General features: G+C 48.1%; 1 protein-coding gene across 1 annotated transcript in view; it reads left to right on the top strand.

Moving 5' to 3' along the window:
- The window catches only part of LOC144770986 (putative cation-transporting ATPase 13A4), a 722,230-nt gene that overhangs the window by 553,959 nt on the left and 148,093 nt on the right, over nucleotides 1-20,178 (top strand). The window contains exon 21 of the mRNA XM_078655855.1: nucleotides 8,904-8,983. Within this exon, the coding sequence (XP_078511981.1) occupies nucleotides 8,904-8,983 (80 nt within the window). The remainder of the gene's footprint in view (nucleotides 1-8,903; nucleotides 8,984-20,178) is intronic.

Below are 20,178 nucleotides of genomic sequence, written 5' to 3'. Positions count from 1 at the left end.
TACAAAGGAGACCCACACTGCGGCACTGCACACTTCCTGCAATGAACCATGCCCAGAGCCCCAGAATCATCATACACCCCCCCAAGCTGGACCTTCGTACGACGTATTGAGTGGGTGACGACAAAGCTACATGCTCAAGGTCTTACCCGCTGTCAGCGGTGACATGGTTGCGTCCGCTGTACACAGCACAATGTAATGTTGTAGGCCCCGGGGCCCTCGTGCAGACATCATGACCACACCGACACATGCAGCTAGTTTGTGGAACTGGCTACGGGCACGTGCGCCCGGCCCCTTTATTGGCAGGGTCACATGTACAGTGACTCCTGTGCTGGATGGGTGTGGGGTGAGTGTAAGGCAGCCCACATGGAGTGGTTGGTGCTGGCAACAACTTGAACAGTGAACACCATCAAAACGGAAACAGAAAACACCAGCATCACAGAGACAACTGCGGAGCATCATTGTGGTATGCGGAGCAAGTACAGAGGTACGCAATCTGCAAACAGAAGTGTCCATGAGTTGCAGTGCACTGAGGTTGGGGCACTGAAGATGAGTGTTCTAATGTGAAAAAAAAGTCTAGGATTGTGCCACTTTGGTTTATTCCTGATGCAGCTGCAGTGGGGTATGTTACATATGCATCCTCTTCCTCATCATTGTCCCAGGTCTCCCACACTGCCTGAGCTGACATTGCTGCGTGAATTCTCCACAGCACAAAACTCATTCAGAAATGGTCCATGAGTCGTGGTGCACTGAGTTAGTGGCACCTGGAGTGCTGGGCAGGGTATCAGGCAGTTGATGGCATCCAGAACAGGTGTGGCACCTCCGTTAGTCTGCTAGTACCGCTGTTTTGACTCTGGCAGTTGGCATTTGGAGTTGATTCTGGCAGTGGTGATGTGTTCCTCCTGCGGTGATGTGACGTCCAGGCCGGTCGGAACTCAATTTGATGTGTGAGCCCTGGTTGACCACAGTTGAGTCCGAAGGCAGTGGACAGCGCAGGGCCACAGCCACATGGCATTGAGGACCCCAAGGCAATCGTCTCAGAGGCCATCCAAAATATCACCGGACAAGGTCCCTGACTTCAGCTCTACGGAGTTAGTGGCCTGGGATGCACTGCAGCCGGCACAGACAACCCGCCACAGGACGATGACTTGCGGTGCGGTGAGATGGGCCACACGAGCTGAGCGTGTCCTCATCGATGTCCGAGGTGAATGTGGCGGAGGGTTGCGGGTGAAAGTGGAAAGTGTCCTCCAGGGCATGATGCAGAGGGTAGAAGCCTTACGGAAGCGGAAAATTGAGAAGTGGACTGCTACAGCCTCGTTTTTGCCAATGAATCAGTATTACTGACATGATGATGAAGACAACCCCCAGGCTATAGACACAGTCGACACCAAAGTTCAACCAGAAAGTGTCCATGGCTGTCGGGGAAAAGAATTAGTGGCAATGGAGCTGAAGGGGTATGCAGTATGCGATGAGAAAAAGTGCAATGATATAAAGGCTACCATAAATAAATCAAGACTCAGGGGCATATTACCAAGCAATAGCAATAATTATCGCTATTGCTTGGTTAGAGAGAAAATTTTACCGCTAAGCTGCGGCGATTTTTACCGCAGATAAACCTTGGTATTACCAAGGTTTATCGCAAATGCGATAAAAAACGGCCGCAATGCATGAATATCGCTGAAAAGTCAGCGATATTCATGCATTACCGAGCTAATGCTCTTAGCCATGTTATCCACCTCCCATTGGATAACATGGCTAAGAACTGCTCCGGGGCAGGTGTTAGCTTTTGGAGATATTGGCGCTTAGCGCGAATATCTCCAAGAGTTGGTAATAGGAGATAGCGATGTTAGCGACTGTTTCCAGTCGCTAACATCTTGGCACGCCCACTTTGCATGTCATTAGTGATAAATATCACTGACATGCAAAGTGGGGCCCAAGATGGTCACTATCTCCTACTAGCTGTCGCTAACTGGTGTTAGCGACAGCTAGGTAATAGGGAGATAATTTTATCTCCGCTTTCTTGGCTTTTAAAGCCAAAAAAGCGGAGACAAACCCCCTTGATAATATGCCCCTCAGTTCCCAATGTGTGTCCTACTCTACCGCAGTGTAGGCCGAAGGCAGTAGTCAGAAAAGGACCACAGACAGGTGTCATGCGGATGCTATGCACAGAGTTGCTGGCACCACATTGAAGGGAGCACAGTGACATATAATCTATTATAAAGTGTGTACTCTGCCATTGTGTAATTAGGACTCAGTTCCAAATGTGTGACCCACCGAGCAGCTGTGTAGGCCGGTGGAGTATGTCAACGATAAAGGAGTACTGCGGGCCTGTGTTGCGGAGGCCTTGATGGTCTGAGGAGGCTGTTAAGCTTGCGGGCCTCAGGCTTGGTGGGCCCTCCTTGACACACACCGGTGTTGGCAGGAGGGCAGTGAGACCTGGCTGCGCAGGGGCGCGCATGATGGGTCCAGGACCAGCGGCCTGGGTTGCAGGAGGCACACAGGTTCACATGCAACACTACTCATGGCGACGGCAACGGCCTTGTGCCCCACCCTGGCAGACAAATTTGGCATTCCGGAAGAGTACCACGCCCAGAGTTGCCTGCTTTTAATTCACACCCCTATGCTCGCCTGGCGTACGCCGGGCCAACCCAATCCGCACATGTTTCCAGGGGGGGACGTCAAAAGCTACATATCCGGGATCTTCCCCACTGGCTGGCGTGACATGGTTGCGTCCACTGTCCACTAGACTCCTTACACCAGTAGTGAACGTAGACATGGATATGTCTGTGGTATGCATACTGCAGTCAGTCCAGCACATCTCCGCCACACTTGGCATTGTGTACATTGTCATTCATAGGTCACTTGCCTCCGTCACACATGCCTGGTTCCCACTAGTGGTGGGCAGAATTTGCGTAATTGCGTTACGCAAATCTCAGCGAAACGGTAAAAAATCTCTGTAAATATGCGGAATTGCTTGTTTGAGATGCTTTCTTACTGTTCGCAATCGCTGTTTGCGTGCTCTGGGGGAAATATCTTGCGAACACGCATTTGAGAACGCAAACAAGCAAACAATTTTGCGAGGTCGCGGAATGCAGAATTTTGGGCAATTACGCCTACTCCGCAGAACGAGAATTTACCCAAATTCCGCGAGCGGAACGGAATTTACCACCCAGGCCTAGTTCCCACCTCTCCCCACATTCCGCCATTGTGTGGCTGAGGTGCCATGCCGTTAATGGCTGATGTACATGGCTAGCCCAGGTTGCCGCAGTAAGTTATGCTGTTGTGTCTGTGGGTGGGCATGTTGTGTGGCATGTTGAATGTGAGTATGTGACGTGTGCATTCCCAGAGTTGGGATTTGCTTGATTGTGGAGTTGGGGGGTGTGGTGTGTTTATTTGGTACTTGCCAACAAGCAGTGTATTTCCATGGGTGCCATCCTGTTAGAGCTGGTTGATGATGGACTGTCGAAAGAAGTAGGAATCATGCACCCTGCCTGGTTAGTTGGCAGCGACATTGGTGGTGATTCCCAGGTGGTCCACTGTTGCCTGCACATTGATGGAATGGGTGTGCTTTCTGTTGAGGTAATTGGGGGCACGAGTAGGACATGTGTGCAATCAATTGCCCCTGACATGTGAGGGAAGCCAGCTATGGCTTAGACGCCTTGCTTGGTCTCCAGCTGTTCATACGCAGTGTGGGGGGAGTATGGGTACTGGGATACCAAGCTGATGATGGCATCCGAGACAGTTGTTTGATAGGGCTGACACCTCAGACTCTGGCGGTTGTTGGTTGGAAGGTCCCAGAGGTCAGCAGGTGCAGCACAGCCAGCAGCTTTCTCAGCGGAGGGATGTTGGTTGTCTGCTGTGTTAGTACCGTCAGCCTGTGGGCAATCATTGTCAGGATGCGTAGGATGGTTGCCCTTTTGAGCCTGTGGTGGGCAATGGCATTCTCGGGTGTTGGGTCTATGAGGTTGGTGCATTTTCTGAAGGTCCGCTGTCATGGTCTGTCCTGCCTCTGTGGTGGTCCGTGTGGGATGCAGGGGTGTCCAGGGTGTTAGAGGTCCTGGGGGTGGTGGCGGCGGGTGTTGTCGCCCTTTTGGGGATTGTGCTGCATGATCAGTGGCTCCATGGCATCTGTTGGTCTTCAGGTGTATCTATGGGCTGTGCTCTCTTGGCTGCTGCCGGTTGTCATCCGACTTTAAACCAGGTCAGAGCAGGTGTTAGTTTTCTACAGCTAACATGCCTTATCGCCTGTTTAGTCTTCATATTGCTGATCTGTCTGGTCATTGAGAATGCTGGGAAGTGGTGTTGTCACTGCTTTGTGCTCGAGAACACCTACTCTGCATCTCATTAGTGATAGTTGCCGGGGTCATCCGTGGCAATTTTTTTTGACAATGCTATCGCTGGAAAAGTGGTGATGTGGGCTGTTAGCACCAGCTTGAGAAAGGGGCATTGAATTTATCGTGACTTTGGATACGCAAAAGTGCCGTTAACTCGATTCCGCCGTAGGGATTATGATGTCAGTTTCCGATAGGCTTTACATGTCGGGTTGTCCGACATGGTAAGCCAGTCAGAAAGTGACATTGGGGGCACCTAGTTTGACCCCGTCACCCTGCCACCTCTGTTTGTGGGCTGCTGGGGCACCTATGGTGTCCAACTGTTAATCCCTGCACCGTGTGGCAGGCACCTTGAGGTGCCTGCCACACTGTGCAAGGTTTTGTACAAAGTCCCATTTCTCTATGGGAGCTTGTGCTATGGCCAGTTTATGGTGGCAGCACAAGGTCCCATAGGGAAATGAGACTATGCGACCACACCATGTGTGGTCAGATCGTAAATATGTGCTCAGACAGGCACTGCTGTGACACCCTCACAGCACATTCCTGCATGGTGTGGCATGCAGCATGTGGGGTGCACATTTGCAGGGGACACAACATGTGCACCCCTGCATCCACCCCCTGTCCCTGCAGTGGCAATGGGCTCTGTTTGGGGCCCTTTTGTGGCCTCACCACCATGGAAAGGCTGGCGGTGAGGCAACTCGTAATATAAAACTTAGCACTTTGCCACTGGATTCAAGCAAGCCTGGCTGAAGACGGCTGAAATGCCGGAAACCGGTCCTCGGAAGTTTTTTCCGGTCCAGGGAAGGCATGGCTTGGCAGTTCGGGCTGGACTGTTCCCATGAGGCACAGGGTCAGACTGATTTGCCTATGGCCATGTCTGAACTGGGGTGGCAGAGTGGGCTAAAGATCGGTGATGGATTAAACCCAGATCTGTTGACTGGGTGTGAGTGTTTGATTGGTTCAGATGCTCCGTCCATCACCACCCCCTTTTGTACCGCGTAGCAGTTCTGCAGCGGCACTGTCAGCATATTACTCAGCCTGACAGGATCCAGGATCCCCAGCAGACACAGAGGTCCCGTGGCAGTACAACCGCCAAACTGGAATACGACGGGCGGACCGCCAGTCTGTTGGTTCGTGGACCGCCACCACGGATTCGGCAGTCCAGTGGACCGCCAAACTCATAATTATGCCCTAATTGTATTTAAAGGACAGAGCCCTGCCCTCTGCTCATAGAAGGAGATGTCATTAAAGAACTCGTTCATCAGACTCACTGAAGTTCAGATTTGTGTCCAATATACTTTTGACACATTCACTTTTGTTAATTATTTCTGACCTTTTTTCAATAAAGATTTTTATAGGGAATGTTTTTGATTTCTATTCTCCCAGCCTAAGAAGACAGTTTTGTTCCTATGTTTCTCAAGTGGAGAATTACCTGGGGCACATGCTATATTTATATTTGTAAATATTTCACATTGAGGTTGCATTTTTGTAAAATGAACATGAGGACCAGAATGAAAACTCATTTTTTAAGAAGAGTCTCCGGTTTTTGGGAACATGTGTACTCATTTGCGTTATTTTGTGCTGGGAAATTTGTTGCTATTTATTATTGTGCAAATGTCTACTGCATATTATATACCACGCCTGCACGATAGATCACCCATTGTTGAATTTCTCTGTGGCAGTTCTTCTAATTTGTTTCAGTGGATCAATAACTCAGGGGCATATTAGCAAGGGCATTATCGCCGCTTTAGCTGGACTTTTTCCTGCTAAAGCGGCGATAATGTTATCGCCCTATTAGCAAGCTGTCGCTAACAACAGTTAGCGACAGCTTTTAGGCGATAGCGACCGGTTTGGGGCCTGCTTTGCATGTCAGCGATATTTATCGCTAATGACATGCAAAGTGGGCGTACCTAACCTGTTAGAGACTGAAAGCAGTCGCTAACACAGCTATCGACTATTAGCAAGGCAGGCGCAGCGATAAAAAAATTTGCGCTAAACGCGAATATCGATAAAACCTAATGCCTGCTCAGACCACTTCTTAACCTGTATATCCAATGGGAGGTGGATATTAAGGTTAAGACCCTATTAGCGTTAATGCCTGAATATCGCTGGATTTCCAGCGATATTCACGCATTGAGCTGCTATCACCGGATATTATATCGCTTTTGAGATAAACGTTGCTAATGGCACATTATCTCAGCGATAATATCCGGCGATGCGCGGCGATAACAAAAAATGTGCTAAGCTCATTTAGCGATAAATATCGCTATTTGTTGCTAATATGCCCCTCAGTTTTTTTAATTAATTGTCACAAATTTGTAGCAGATTATTGTGATAAGTATGTTCCGGTCTTCAAAAACTGTAAACTTATATACACATATTGGAAATAATGTATGCCAATAGCTGTTTACCAATATAGTGTTTAAACTTTTTGGGGCAGATGTATGATGACTGGCGCATCCCCAGGGATGCGCCAGTTAACATGCGCCACAGTACGCCACTGCTCCGCCACCCATGGTGCGCCGCATTTATAATGCGGCGCACCATGGGGCAAAAACGGCACAGATGCGTGACGCATCTGTGCCGTAAAGGTGGCGCATTGCTGGAGTTGCGTCGCAAGCGCGACGCAGCTCCAGCAAGGCTCGGGGGTGCCCCATCTTTACAATGCTGCGTCAAGACCTACGCCTGCTTCAAGCAGGCGCAGGGTTTTGACGCAGCATTGTCCTGAAAGTGACTGAGTGAAATCTCATAGATTTCACTCAGCCACTTTTAGGAGGCGTTCCTGCGCAGGAACGCCCCCCCCCCTGCGCAGGAACGCCTCCTTATGGCGCAGGGCTTTACAACGTGACGCATCTCATAGATGCGTCACGTAAATGTTTGCGCCGCCGTTGCGTCAAATAAAGTGACGCACCGGCGGCACAAGACCTTCATAAATCTGCCCCCTAGTTCTGTATTCATTTGGAATGTAAAACACTTTTAAAATGTATCCCCTGTTTTCACGATGACACCGTAATTGCGATGACTTCGATATTCACGAAGATCTTGTGACTATGTGAGAAAGAGATTTCATTGGAGAAGACCGTTTTCCTTCATCTTCAAATGAAGTTCCCATCCATGCCTGCCTTCTTGAAGGTTCCAATTGCTATTTGGTTAATTCTTGGAGGACAACTGTACTTTGAGTGCAGAACTATGGTGTCAGTATTTTCTGGGCATTTTTGCTAAAATAAAATGGTGTCAGGAAAAGGTGCGGAGGAGGAGTTACCAGCAGCACCACAAGACTATCCTGGTGAGGCACCGCCAGCTAAGAAGCAGAGCATAGCGTGCGATATTTATCTAAAACAGTGGCACAGTTTGTCAAGTGCACCGTGTGTAATAACACACTATGAAGTGGGACAGCAGAACAATATTCATGTGCTACAACAAGTATGTTGCCCCACTTGAAAAAGTACCATAAAAACCAACTTAAGTGACGGAAGGAGAGTGCAGGAGAGGGGGCCATCAACCTCCAGGGCTGCATCAGCTGCTCCTGGAGAGAGAGTTCCAGCGGAAGCGGAGAGGAGACGCCCACAAATATCTCCTGAGTTAAGGTGCTTATGCCTTCAGTACAACACCACCCTGACAGCCGGTGAGCAATTTGTTGATGTGATTTTGGAGACAGCAAGGCAACATTCCTGTTCATCTATTTTTCAATTTACTCCAGTTTACTGCACTGTTTTTGTGGTTAGGTTTTTTTCCCCTTGTTGCCATTTTATTTAAGAAAAAAGACAAAAAAAGTGCAAAGTATTAGGGAAAAAAACACAGTTCCAGAAAAAAAAGAAGAAAAAAAGGTTCTTCTCAGAGCTGCCTTCCATGGTTAAAAAAAGATAAACTGTTTGGCTGTGTGTCTATATATATATAAATGAGTAATTGCATAAGTGTGTGAATGAGTTTCTTATTGGCTGCATGGGTGAGTGAGTGCTTGTGTGAGAATATGTATGGATGAGTTAGTGCCTATGTGAGTGCCTGTCTGGTTAAGTGAGTGGCTGTGTGTGTGGCCGTACAGCAGAGTGAGAGGATCTGTGATTGGCGTTATGGATGAGTGACTGGTTGTGTGAAGTGGTTGTGTGGTGAATGAGTACCTGTGTAAGAGGCTGAATGGTTGTATGACTGTCTCTCTGGGTGAGTGAGTAACTGTGTCTGCAGCCAAACCCAGTGCAGAACACAATCTTGTATGCATCCCCAAGAAACCACAAGGCAAGAGTCACATCAGCCAATCCCAGTGCCGGGTACAATCGTGTGTGTTACAAGTCGAGTCTCCTCTGCTAATCCCAGTGCAGGACACAGTCTGTGAGGTTCAAACGCCATTGACAGGTGATGCCTGGGTGCAAGCTGAAGGTTACATGTTTGTATCCTGTCACGTCTATTCAGCTTTTCACCTTTCTGACTTTGATACAATAAGTATAATTATGGGATTATAGCTGTTATGAGCAAATACCGATGATCCATTATCGGTGGTAATTATTATTATGAATCGATACACTGGGATCCTGTTGTTTTGCAAAGAGTAACCTGTTCTCCTTCTCCTCTTTCTTCCAGTTCCTGCTGAATGGCGTCATCTTTGCCAGGATGTCCCCTAGACTGAAAGCAAGCTTGGTTGGAGAACTGATTAAATTAGAGTAAGTAAACTATGTAATAATGTATGAAGCATGTGGCTGTGTGGGACCTCTTGAACGGGGATACAAACTGATAGGACAGACAGATGGACACCGTACAATGATTGCTGTGAGTTACAAGGAGTGCAGTTTTACCTAGAAGTGCATAAGAGTGTCACACGTCTACTTATATTTTGAATGGCAGGAGGGGCAGTGGGAACTTGAATGTGCGTAGCAGGCACAGGGTGACTCCCACACCCTGTCAGAAGCTGTCATTTAGAGAATTACACACTTGCTTGCCACACAGGTCACCTGTGACCGGTTTTGTCCCTGTTCTAGGGTGCAGCAGCAGTGCCTGTTCCAGAGTGACCCTTTTTTGATGGTTCTATCCAAGGACATCACCCCAAGTCAGCCTCTCTCTAGTTAACTAAAGATTCTTCACAGGCTGAGCAGGGCCGGCCTGTGGTCATTCACCTGTGTCGCTCCCAGAGATCCTGTGCTCTTTCTAAGTGTATCAATAGCTCTCTGTAGGATAGACACAGGTGGAGAGAGGCTGTCTGCACTACAGATCTGTCTCAGGACTGCACTAAAGGCCTCTCGCCCGTGTCTGCCCAGAGAATACAGGCACCTGTGTCTAATCTGAGACAGATGTGTAGCAGAGGCAGCCTCTCCACCTGTGTCTCCTGTGACAGATATGTAGCAGAGGCAGCCTCTCCACCTGTGTCTCCTGTGACAGATCTATAGCACAGGCAGCCTCTTCACCTGTGTCTATCCTGAGACAGATCTGTAGCACAGGCAGCCTCTTCACCTGTGTCTATCCTGAGACAGATCTGTAGCACAGGCAGCCTCTTCACCTGTGTCTATCCTGAGACTGATCTGTAGCACAGGCAGCCTCTCCACCCAAGTCTACCCTGAGACAGATCTGTAGCACAGGCAGCCTCTTCACCTGTGTCTGTCCTGAGACAGATCTGTAGCAGAGGCAGCCTCTCCACCTGTGTCTCCTGTGACAGATCTGTAGCACAGGCTGCCTCTTCACCTGTGTCTACCCTGAGAAAGATCTGTAGCACAGGCAGCCTCTTCACCTGTGTCTGTCCTGAGACAGATCTGTAGCACAGGCAGCCTCTTCACCTGTGTCTGTCCTGAGACAGATCTGTAGCACAGGCAGCCTCCCCACCTGTGTCTACCCTGAGACAGATCTGTAGCGCAGGCAGCATCTCCACCTGTGTCTACCCTGAGACAGATCTGTAGCACAGGCAGCCTCTCCACCTGTGTCTTTCCTGGGACAGATCTGTAGCGCAGGCAGCATCTCCACCTGTGTCTACCCTGAGACAGATCTGTAGCACAGGCAGCCTCTCCACCTGTGTCTGTCCTGGGACAGATCTGTAGCGCAGGCAGCCTCTCCACCTGTGTCTCCTGAGACTGATCTGTAGCACAGGCAGCCTCTCCACCCAAGTCTACCCTGAGACAGATCTGTAGCACAGGCAGCCTCTTCACCTGTGTCTGTCCTGAGACAGATCTGTAGCAGAGGCAGCCTCTCCACCTGTGTCTCCTGTGACAGATCTGTAGCACAGGCTGCCTCTTCACCTGTGTCTACCCTGAGACAGATCTGTAGTACAGGCAGCCTCTTCACCTGTGTCTGTCCTGAGACAGATCTGTAGCACAAGCAGCATCTCCACCTGTGTCTACCCTGAGACAGATCTGTAGCACAGGCAGCCTCTCCACCTGTGTCTGTCCTGGGACAGATCTGTAGCTCAGGCAGCCTCTCCACCTGTGTCTCCTGAGACTGATCTGTAGCACAGGCAGCCTCTCCACCCAAGTCTACCCTGAGACAGATCTGTAGCACAGGCAGCCTCTTCACCTGTGTCTGTCCTGAGACAGATCTGTAGCAGAGGCAGCCTCTCCACCTGTGTCTCCTGTGACAGATCTGTAGCACAGGCTGCCTCTTCACCTGTGTCTACCCTGAGACAGATCTGTAGTACAGGCAGCCTCTTCACCTGTGTCTGTCCTGAGACAGATCTGTAGCACAGGCAGCATCTCCACCTGTGTCTACCCTGAGACAGATCTGTAGCACAGGCAGCCTCTCCACCTGTGTCTGTCCTGGGACAGATCTGTAGCGCAGGCAGCATCTCCACCTGTGTCTACCCTGAGACAGATCTGTAGCACAGGCAGCCTCTCCACCTGTGTCTGTCCTGGGACAGATCTGTAGCGCAGGCAGCCTCTCCACCTGTGTCTCCTGAGACTGATCTGTAGCACAGGCAGCCTCTCCACCCAAGTCTACCCTGAGACAGATCTGTAGCACAGGCAGCCTCTTCACCTGTGTCTGTCCTGAGACAGATCTGTAGCAGAGGCAGCCTCTCCACCTGTGTCTCCTGTGACAGATCTGTAGCACAGGCTGCCTCTTCACCTGTGTCTACCCTGAGACAGATCTGTAGTACAGGCAGCCTCTTCACCTGTGTCTGTCCTGAGACAGATCTGTAGCACAGGCAGCCTCTTCACCTGTGTCTGTCCTGAGACAGATCTGTAGCACAGGCAGCCTCCCCACCTGTGTCTACCCTGAGACAGATCTGTAGCGCAGGCAGCATCTCCACCTGTGTCTACCCTGAGACAGATCTGTAGCACAGGCAGCCTCTCCACCTGTGTCTGTCCTGGGACAGATCTGTAGCGCAGGCAGCCTCTCCACCTGTGTCTCCTGAGACAGATCTGTAGTACAGGGAGCCTCGCCACCTGTGTCTATCCTGAGACAGATCTGTAACACCGGCAGCCTCTTCACCTGTGTCTACCCTGAGACAGATCTGTAGCACAGGCAGCCTCTTCACCTGTGTCTGTCCTGAGACAGATCTGTAGCACAGGCAGCCTCTCCACCTGTGTCTCCTGTGACAGATCTGTAGTACAGGCAGCCTGTTCACCTGTGTCTACCCTGAGACAGATCTGTAGCACAGGCAGCCTCTCCAGCTGTGTCTGTCCTGAGACAGATCTGTAGCGCAGGCAGCCTCTTCACCTGTGTCCACCCTGAGACAGATCTAAAGCACAGGCAGCCTCTCCACCTGTGTCTCCTGAGACAGATCTGTAGTACAGGCAGCCTCGCCACCTGTGTCTATCCTGAGACAGATCTGTAACACCCGCAGCCTCTTCACCTGTGTCTACCCTGAGACAGATCTGTATCACAGGCAGGCTCGCCAACTGTGTCTGTCCTGAGACAGATGTGTAGCACAGGCAGCCTCCCCACCTGTGTCTATCCTGAGACAGATCTGTAACACCGGCAGCCTCTTCACCTGTGTCTACCCTGAGACAGATCTGTAGCACAGGCAGCCTCTCCACCTGTGTCTACCCTGAGACAGATCTGTAGCATAGGCAGCATCTTCACCTGTGTCTACCCTGAGACAGATCTGTAGCACAGGCAGCCTCTCCACCTGTGTCTGTCCTGAGACAGATCTGTAGCACAGGCAGCATCTTCACCTGTGTACCCTGAGACAGATCTGTAGTACAGGCAGCATATTCACCTGTGTCTACCCTGAGACAGATCTGTAGCGCAGGCAGCCTCTCCAGCTGTGCTACTCATGGTATATAAACTGTATATAATCTGTAATTTAAGCTGTTGTTTTTGCATTAAATTTACAAGTGTGTTGCATCAACCTTGGTTTCTGTTTGGACCAATCACCATAAGCATCTGTTTGGACTCATGTCTTGGGAATGGGATGAGAAGACAGAAAAGGAGGTAACGCTCGGTTATTTACTGGTAATCTTCATTACTGCGAGTCCAGGTCTTCCCGTTCCATTCCTGAGCCCGTCGCTCCCTCACAGGATGCTGTTTTTGGTGATTGTCCCCTTTCTTATAAGTTCTTTGGTAGTCTCCCTTGATGCATGCTGGGTAGTCGGCACCATATTGGGGGAAGTATTTTGACCTCAGCTGGGTAAGAGGGTCTGTGGAGCAGGTGAACTGCTCATGTGTAAGAAATGGAATGTGAAACAATGGCTGATGTATCTGTGTCAAAGACACAACAATGCAACAACAGAGGTGGGCGGCACTCGGCCCTCTCACTCTCTGTATGGATCATATAAACTCTGCAAGGCAGATAATACTGTGTCTAACCAGACCTAAAAATTCACCTCTTCCGAAGGGTGAGAGGGGGGGCGCGGTTGACCCCAGATCAGCACATTATATTTATCCATATTGTCAGCGGCATTGCTAGCACTTTGGCCGCCCATGGCGGTCCCCGTGTTTGCCGCCCCGCTGCGGCGGCATCGAAGTGCAGGGGGTGCTTGCACTATTTTTCTCATTTGCTGCCCCTCGGCTGCTGATTGGAGAGCAGGGGTGGGGGGCACTACTATAGATTGCTGCCCCGAGACGGCGTGGAAGAGTGGGACTAGGCTGCCGCCCCTAAAACTGGTGCCACCTGGGGCAGACCGCTCCCCCAGCCCTTGCTACACCACTGCATATTATACATGTGGAGAAGTGTGGCTCACTGGTTAGAGGAGGTAGACCCCGATGCAGAGGTCAGACCTGGGACCAGGGTTCAATTCCCGACGCGGCAGGGTCTTGAGCCCAAATGTCCACAGACTCGATAATTCTCGCTTCGGTGCCTACTCGAATCACGGGTTCACACTCTGCAGCTCTGGTCCTCAGCTTGCTCAATCTCCACTACGGCCCCCCCCCGCGGCGGGATGCCTGCCTTTCACCTTGGGGATGCCCAGTACGGGTATCTCACAGGGAAAAGCCAGGACGGGTTCCCAAGGCAAGCGCCGAGATGCCTATGGGTAATCGAGCGCTATATAAGAACTCATAATAATAAATAATAATAATAATAACATAACAAGCAGAGTAACTGCTTGAGTGTGTAAGGGTTTACAATCTCAGCATCATTCAAAGGAGCTCTACTGACACCCATTGGTCATTTGGTAGAAGTGCAGGTGAAATCAGTCTACTCTTGTGCAGTGCCAGGTGTGTATCCAGAGAGGGCGCCAGTAGCTCGTAGTAGCTTTATCATACTTCAACTGCGATATATCACTTTTACAGAATTGGTCGCTGGGCCATCTAAAGCTCTTTTTTAAACTATGGCACATCGCCTAAACTTTGACTTAGACTCCGCTCACTGTTCTCAGTTATCCCAGTAGATCCTATACATCTTCTATTGAGTGTAAGACCTATCAACAACATTTGAGATTTACACTAGAACACAGCATTTAACGCAGTCTCATTATGCTTCGTCTAAGGATATTGCCTTTAAGCGTTTATAATTAATATTGGGACAAAACAGGATTACGTAAGCTTTATAAAGGAGGAGAACAAGATTTAGTCTACATGCTATATATCTGCCCGAATAAAGGGGCATATTACCAAGTGCCTTATCGCCGCTTTAGCGTGAAATTTTCCTGCTAAAGCGGCGATAATTTTATCGCCCTAATACCTAGCTGTCGCTAACAGCAGTTAGCGACAGCTAGTTGGAGATAGCGATCATCTTGGGGCCCACTTTGCATGTCAGCGATATTTATCGCTAATGACATGCAAAGTGGGCGTGCCAAGATGTTAGCGACTGTAAACAGTCGCTAACATCGCTATCTCCTATTACCTACAAAAGCGTACTTATGGAAATATTCACACTAAGCGTGAATATCTCCAAAAGCTAACACCTGCCCCTGAGCAGTTCTTAGCCATGTTATCCAATGGGAGGTGGATAACATGGCTAAGAGCATTAGCTCGGTAATGCATGAATATCGCTGACTTTTCAGCGATATTCATGCATTACGGCCGATTTTTATCGCTTTTGAGATAAATCTTGATAATAGCAAAGGTTTATCTGCGATAAAAATCGGCAGAGCTCAGCGATAATAATATTGCGGCTAACCGTGTTAAGCGATAAATATTGCTTAATCTTGGTAATATGCCCCAAAGTTTTACCAGCAACTTCACGTTGTTTCTTAAAACCTATGGGGCAGATTTACAATAACTGGCGCATCCCCAGGGATGCGCCAGTTATTGTGCGCCGCAGCTTCGCCACCCATGGTGCGCCGCATTTACAATGCGGCGCACCATGGGGCAAAAACGGCACAGATGACGCATCTGTGCCGTAAAGGCGGCGCATTGCTGAAGTTGCGTCACAAGCGCGACGCAGCTCCAGCAATGCTCTGGGGGGCCCTATCTGTCCAATGCTGCGTCAAGCCTTACGCCTGCTTAAAGCAGGCGCAGGGTTTTGACGCAGCATTGGCCTAAAAGTGCCTCGTGAAATCTTGTAGATTTCACGCAGGCACTTTTGCGAGGCGCACCTGCCCCGGAACGCCCACCCTGCGCCAGAACGCCCACAGGTGGCGCAGGGCTTTATACCATGACGCATCTGCGTCACATTGTAAATGGGTCGAAGGGATGCGCCACGTTTACGCCACTGTTGCGTGACGCAACGGCGGCGTAAACGTGGCGCAAGTCCGACATAAATCTGCCCCTCAATGTTTTAGATAAAATCTATTTGCTGCTAACGGTTTGGTTGTCTTAATCAATTTAGCCCAAAAGAATTTGTTTGTTACAATTTGAACACATTTTTAAATCTTTTTTATCCCTGTCTTAAAAATAACCTATACTTATTGTTATCAAGTTTAAAAACAATGTATTCTTTGTATTTATTCAAATATTTGACCTCTTTCCTCAGTAGCAAAGTAGCTTCTAAGTCTGCTTTTTATTTAAGGTATTTTTTAGATCAAATGTAAATACTGTTATTTCTTTCTTTCCCTCCTTTTTAATGTGTATGCTAGAAAGAGTGTATGAGACACTGTAGCTGTAAAACATCTGCATCGGTGAATGTTTGTTAAGTAATAAAAATGCTAGCATTAACAAGCAACTTTTATTTGATGGCATAATTTAATATTTTCCCTTTTAATTTTTGCTTCATATGCTTGAAATAATAAAAAAGAAAACATTGCACCAGCTTGCCAAGACCAGGCCTATTGGTTTTGCTAATGCTTGTTCTAATTGGTAGTCAATTTTTCCTTTTTTTTGGTTCCTCTTTAATCAGTTTGTTTTGGAAACAGGCATAAAACACATAGATAAAACCAGAAAGCAAAAGTTTAGATCACAAGATGAGGTGTTCGCGACACCTTCACAACACTGCAGATTCATGGATTACACTCCGCCACCCCCACACAACGCCACGAATGATGGGTGACATTGTCTAGCTGTTTGGGAGGGGGGGGTAATGTTGGAATTGCACAACTCTATGGCAATGTCTATCTATGAACAGACACTGGATGCTTGATAATGTTCTGTAATACCTGCGATAGTCAGAAATTATCGCAGATAAACCTTGCTATTACCAAGGTTTATCGCAAATGCGATAAAAAACGGCCGCAATGCATGAATATCGCTGAAAAGTCAGCGATATTCATGCATTACCGAGCTAATGCTCTTAGCCATGTTATCCACCACCCATTGGATAATATGGCTAAGAACTGCTCAGGGCAGGTGTTAGTTTTTGGAGATATTCACGCTTAGCGCGAATATCTCCAAAAGTTGGTAATAGGAGATAGCGATGTTAGCGACTGTTTCCAGTCGCTAACATCTTGGCACGCCCACTTTGCATGTCATTAGTGATAAATATCTCTGACATGCAAAGTGGGGCCCAAGATGGTCGCTATCTCCTACTAGCTGTCGCTAACTGGTGTTAGCGACAGCTAGGTAATAGGGAGATAATTTTATCTCCGCTTTCTTGGCTTTTAAAGCCAAAAAAGCGGAGATAAACTTCCCTTGATAATATGCCCCCTCGTCCCTTCTCCATCAGGATAGGCAGCCTCAAGTTTAACTGCTTACGTGGCGGTCCTTTTTTTGGTCTCACCTGCAGGTAAAATTTCAAATTCAGCAAGCAGGTAACTCATGCAAATCGCTCATGACTTTCCTAAAGAAGCGAATCATTGAAATAAAAAATAATGTATAAAATAGGAACAGGTAAAAACTTTTAATCTGTAACTTTTTGCCCTGATGGCGACTTACAATGGTGATATATTCCTACGTCTGTGAGGCCCTTCTGGGCACAGGTATATAAAGTGTTTGCTTTTTTATTCATTATATTTCTTCACATTTTGGGGCATATTTACAAGGAGTTAATGCCACTAGAACATCACTTTTTCCGACGCTCTGGTGGAGTTAAGTCCTGTCTTAATTACTTGCCGGTAATTGCATTACTCTGAGTCCCACTCCCTCGCTTCCATTACTTACGCATTGAGGCATCCCTGCCTCAACAGACCATACCACGTATTTTATCACGCGGGGACTATAAGTCGCCCCCTCAAACCTCCTGTAATACCACAGAGACTGAAACCATACCGAACGGTTGGCCTGGACTATCAGGGAGGGAGGGAGGTAAGTAATGGAAGTGAGGGAGTAGGACTCAGAGCAATGCAATTAATGGTAAGTAATTGAGACATTACCTCCTCGTCCCTCCCGCGCTTCCATTCCTTACGCATTGAGACATACAAAGCCCAACAGGACAACCAAAGAAGGTATGCAAAAACAGGCTCATCAAAAAACACAGACAACAAGGAAAACCACTACACAGGAACCGTAGCGGAAAGAACCTTGGGCCATATTATCAAGAAAGGGCGATACATTATCACCGCTTTTATCGGCAGAAAACTGTCGCTAAAGCGGCGATAATGGGCCTGATAATACGCCCTTGTGAATTCCCATAGAAGACGAGGTTCAGGTGATAACCTGGGCTTCTATGGGAGTTCATAAGGGCATATTATCAAGCCCATTATCGCCACTTTAGCAGAAGTTTCCTGCCGATAAAAGCGGCGATAATGTATCACCCATTGTTGATAATATGGCCCCTTGTACCCAAAACCCTCAGCATGGATAAGCACCCGGCCAAGGAACGTGAGGCAAAGGACAACGGCGAAGCTCAGGTGGCAGCCCGACAAATCTCCGAAATGGAAGCCCCATGGACTTCCGCACAGGAGGCTGCCATGGACCGAGTGGAACAACCCTGAACCCCCAAAGGAAAAAGGTGCCCTGCCGCCATTACGACTCAAGGAAGGAGTAGAAGGACACAAACCCTGGTTCACAGGCCCAAAATAAACAAAAAGCGAAACAGACAAACGGAAAGGAGCGACCCGTTCCAAATAGACCAGGAGAGCCCGCCGAACATTCAAAGAGTGCAGCCACACCTCAGACTCCGACACCGTAGAATCAAAAAAAAGAAGAAAGAACCAACTCCTGAACCCAGTGGAATTGAGAATCCCCCTTAGGACGAAAGGAAAGGATCGGTCTCAAAACAATCCTGTCCTCAAAAATCTGACAAAAAGGATGTTTGGAAGAGAGAGCGCCCAGCTCACCCAGGCGGCGAGCAGAGGAAATGGCCACCAAAAAGAAGGTCATGAAGGACAAATGGCATAGAACCACAGAAAGCAAGGGCTCAAATGGAGGGGACATTAAAGCGTCCAAGACCATAGACAGATCCCAGGTGGACAAATGCCCCTTTGTGTTTTAAGGGATTTTCAGCCAGATTCATGAAGGGAAAATCGGGTCGCAAAGGACCAGATTCTGCGAATCTGGCCCTTTGAGAGCGCTATTTTTGCATTTGGGATTCATCATCCCAAATGCAAAATTCGCTAATTCTGAAATCGCTAAATTGCGAGGAATTGCATTTAAGGAATCTCTATTTGAGATTCCTTACATGCAATTCATGAACCATTTTAGAATTGCGAAATCGCAATTTTTGGCCGCTATTTACCGCGAAGTCTGACTTTGTTGTAAATAGCGAAAACTTAGAAAAATGCACTTTAGTGCATTTTTCTAAGTTGGATGTTACACACACACATGTTCTTTGGACATGTGTGTGCGCAACACCAGTGTAAATCACCATTTCAGGGGTGGCACAGGGTGTCCTTTGGACACCCTGGCACCCTTGAAATCGCTTCCTTATTTGCGATTCGCTAATTGCGAATCGCAAATAAGATTGACTCCCTATTCATTCCTATGGGCCAAAGGCCTTTGGCCCATAGGAATGAATAGGGAGTCAATCCTTATTTGCGATTCGCAATTAGCGAATCACAAATAAGGAAGATGTAGAAATCGCTATAAATTATGCGATTTCTACATGCATCCCGTTTTGCGAGTCTTTAATACCGATTCCTTAATAATCGCTATTAAGGACTTGCAAAAGAGGAGCATGATGAATCTGGGGGTTTGACACCACATTAACATTTACAAAGATCTTTGGCCCAAAGCAAATAAAAAAACACTCAATAGAAGTTTAGCACACAGAAAACAAATGCCATATATGCTGCTATCCCTTGCAAATGATAATAAAAGAGGATGTGATACAGTAACTCACCAGTGCTTATAAAGGAGACCTTTTTAAAGAACTAGAAGCAGTAACCTTCAGATTCCTAGACGCCATCAGTTGACGGAGGAGGAATGATCACATGAATGCACTTGCTGTAACAAACAAATTGATATGCAAATACAGATCTGCACGGAATAATTTAACATCCAAAAACATATGTTATTCCACCTTAACTCCTACATCAAACCTGGCCCTGCATTGAGCAAGGCAGTTCCAGTGAGGATAGTAGAAGTTTAGATTTTGATGTCAACTTTCTTGAGTGGCGTGACATTAGCCCCCGAACTGCAGGGGGTCCCCTCCGGCACTTTGCACGGGAAGCGGGTCCCTGGCCTGAGAGCTCCTGACTGGCTTTCCTGGATGAGGCCCTCCATGCACTTGGCACCGGTGTCCCCTCAAGTTTTCTTACGCCACATGACTTACCCCATCATACAGGAAAAAAACTCCTCTCAGATTCCATTATGAGGATGATTATCAGCCACAACGTATTTCATTTGCAGTTTAGGTGCAGAATTTTGAGATTTTTACAAACTCAGGAAAAGATTGAACTTCATAAGCGACGTATATTACAGCCTTGCCAATGAGGTCTTTGAGGTTAAAGGAGGAAGGCCTGGTAGTGTACTGTTTAAAGATGAACCACTTTTAGATAGATATGCAGATGCCCCATTGCAGGTGTTAAAGCAGGATTATTTTCCGAATGGCAGGTTTGCTGTGGGCGACAAGGACACGTGTGAGGTCTCCTTTACTTTGTATTATCCTTTTGATAAAGTAGAGTTACAGAGATCATGGCTGCTTGTCCCAGCCGATCACTGAGCCGCACTTCATGTGGACAATTAGGAGCATGGGAATGAGAATGAAGTACAATTATTTGTTGTTCACTAGGAGGATTTTGGT

The sequence above is a fragment of the Lissotriton helveticus genome, chromosome 7 (genome assembly GCF_964261635.1).
Source record: "Lissotriton helveticus chromosome 7, aLisHel1.1, whole genome shotgun sequence".
NCBI classification, from domain to species: Eukaryota; Metazoa; Chordata; class Amphibia; order Caudata; family Salamandridae; genus Lissotriton; species Lissotriton helveticus.
Note: the sequence above shows the minus strand (reverse complement) of the source record. Positions and strands in the feature narration are given on the sequence as shown.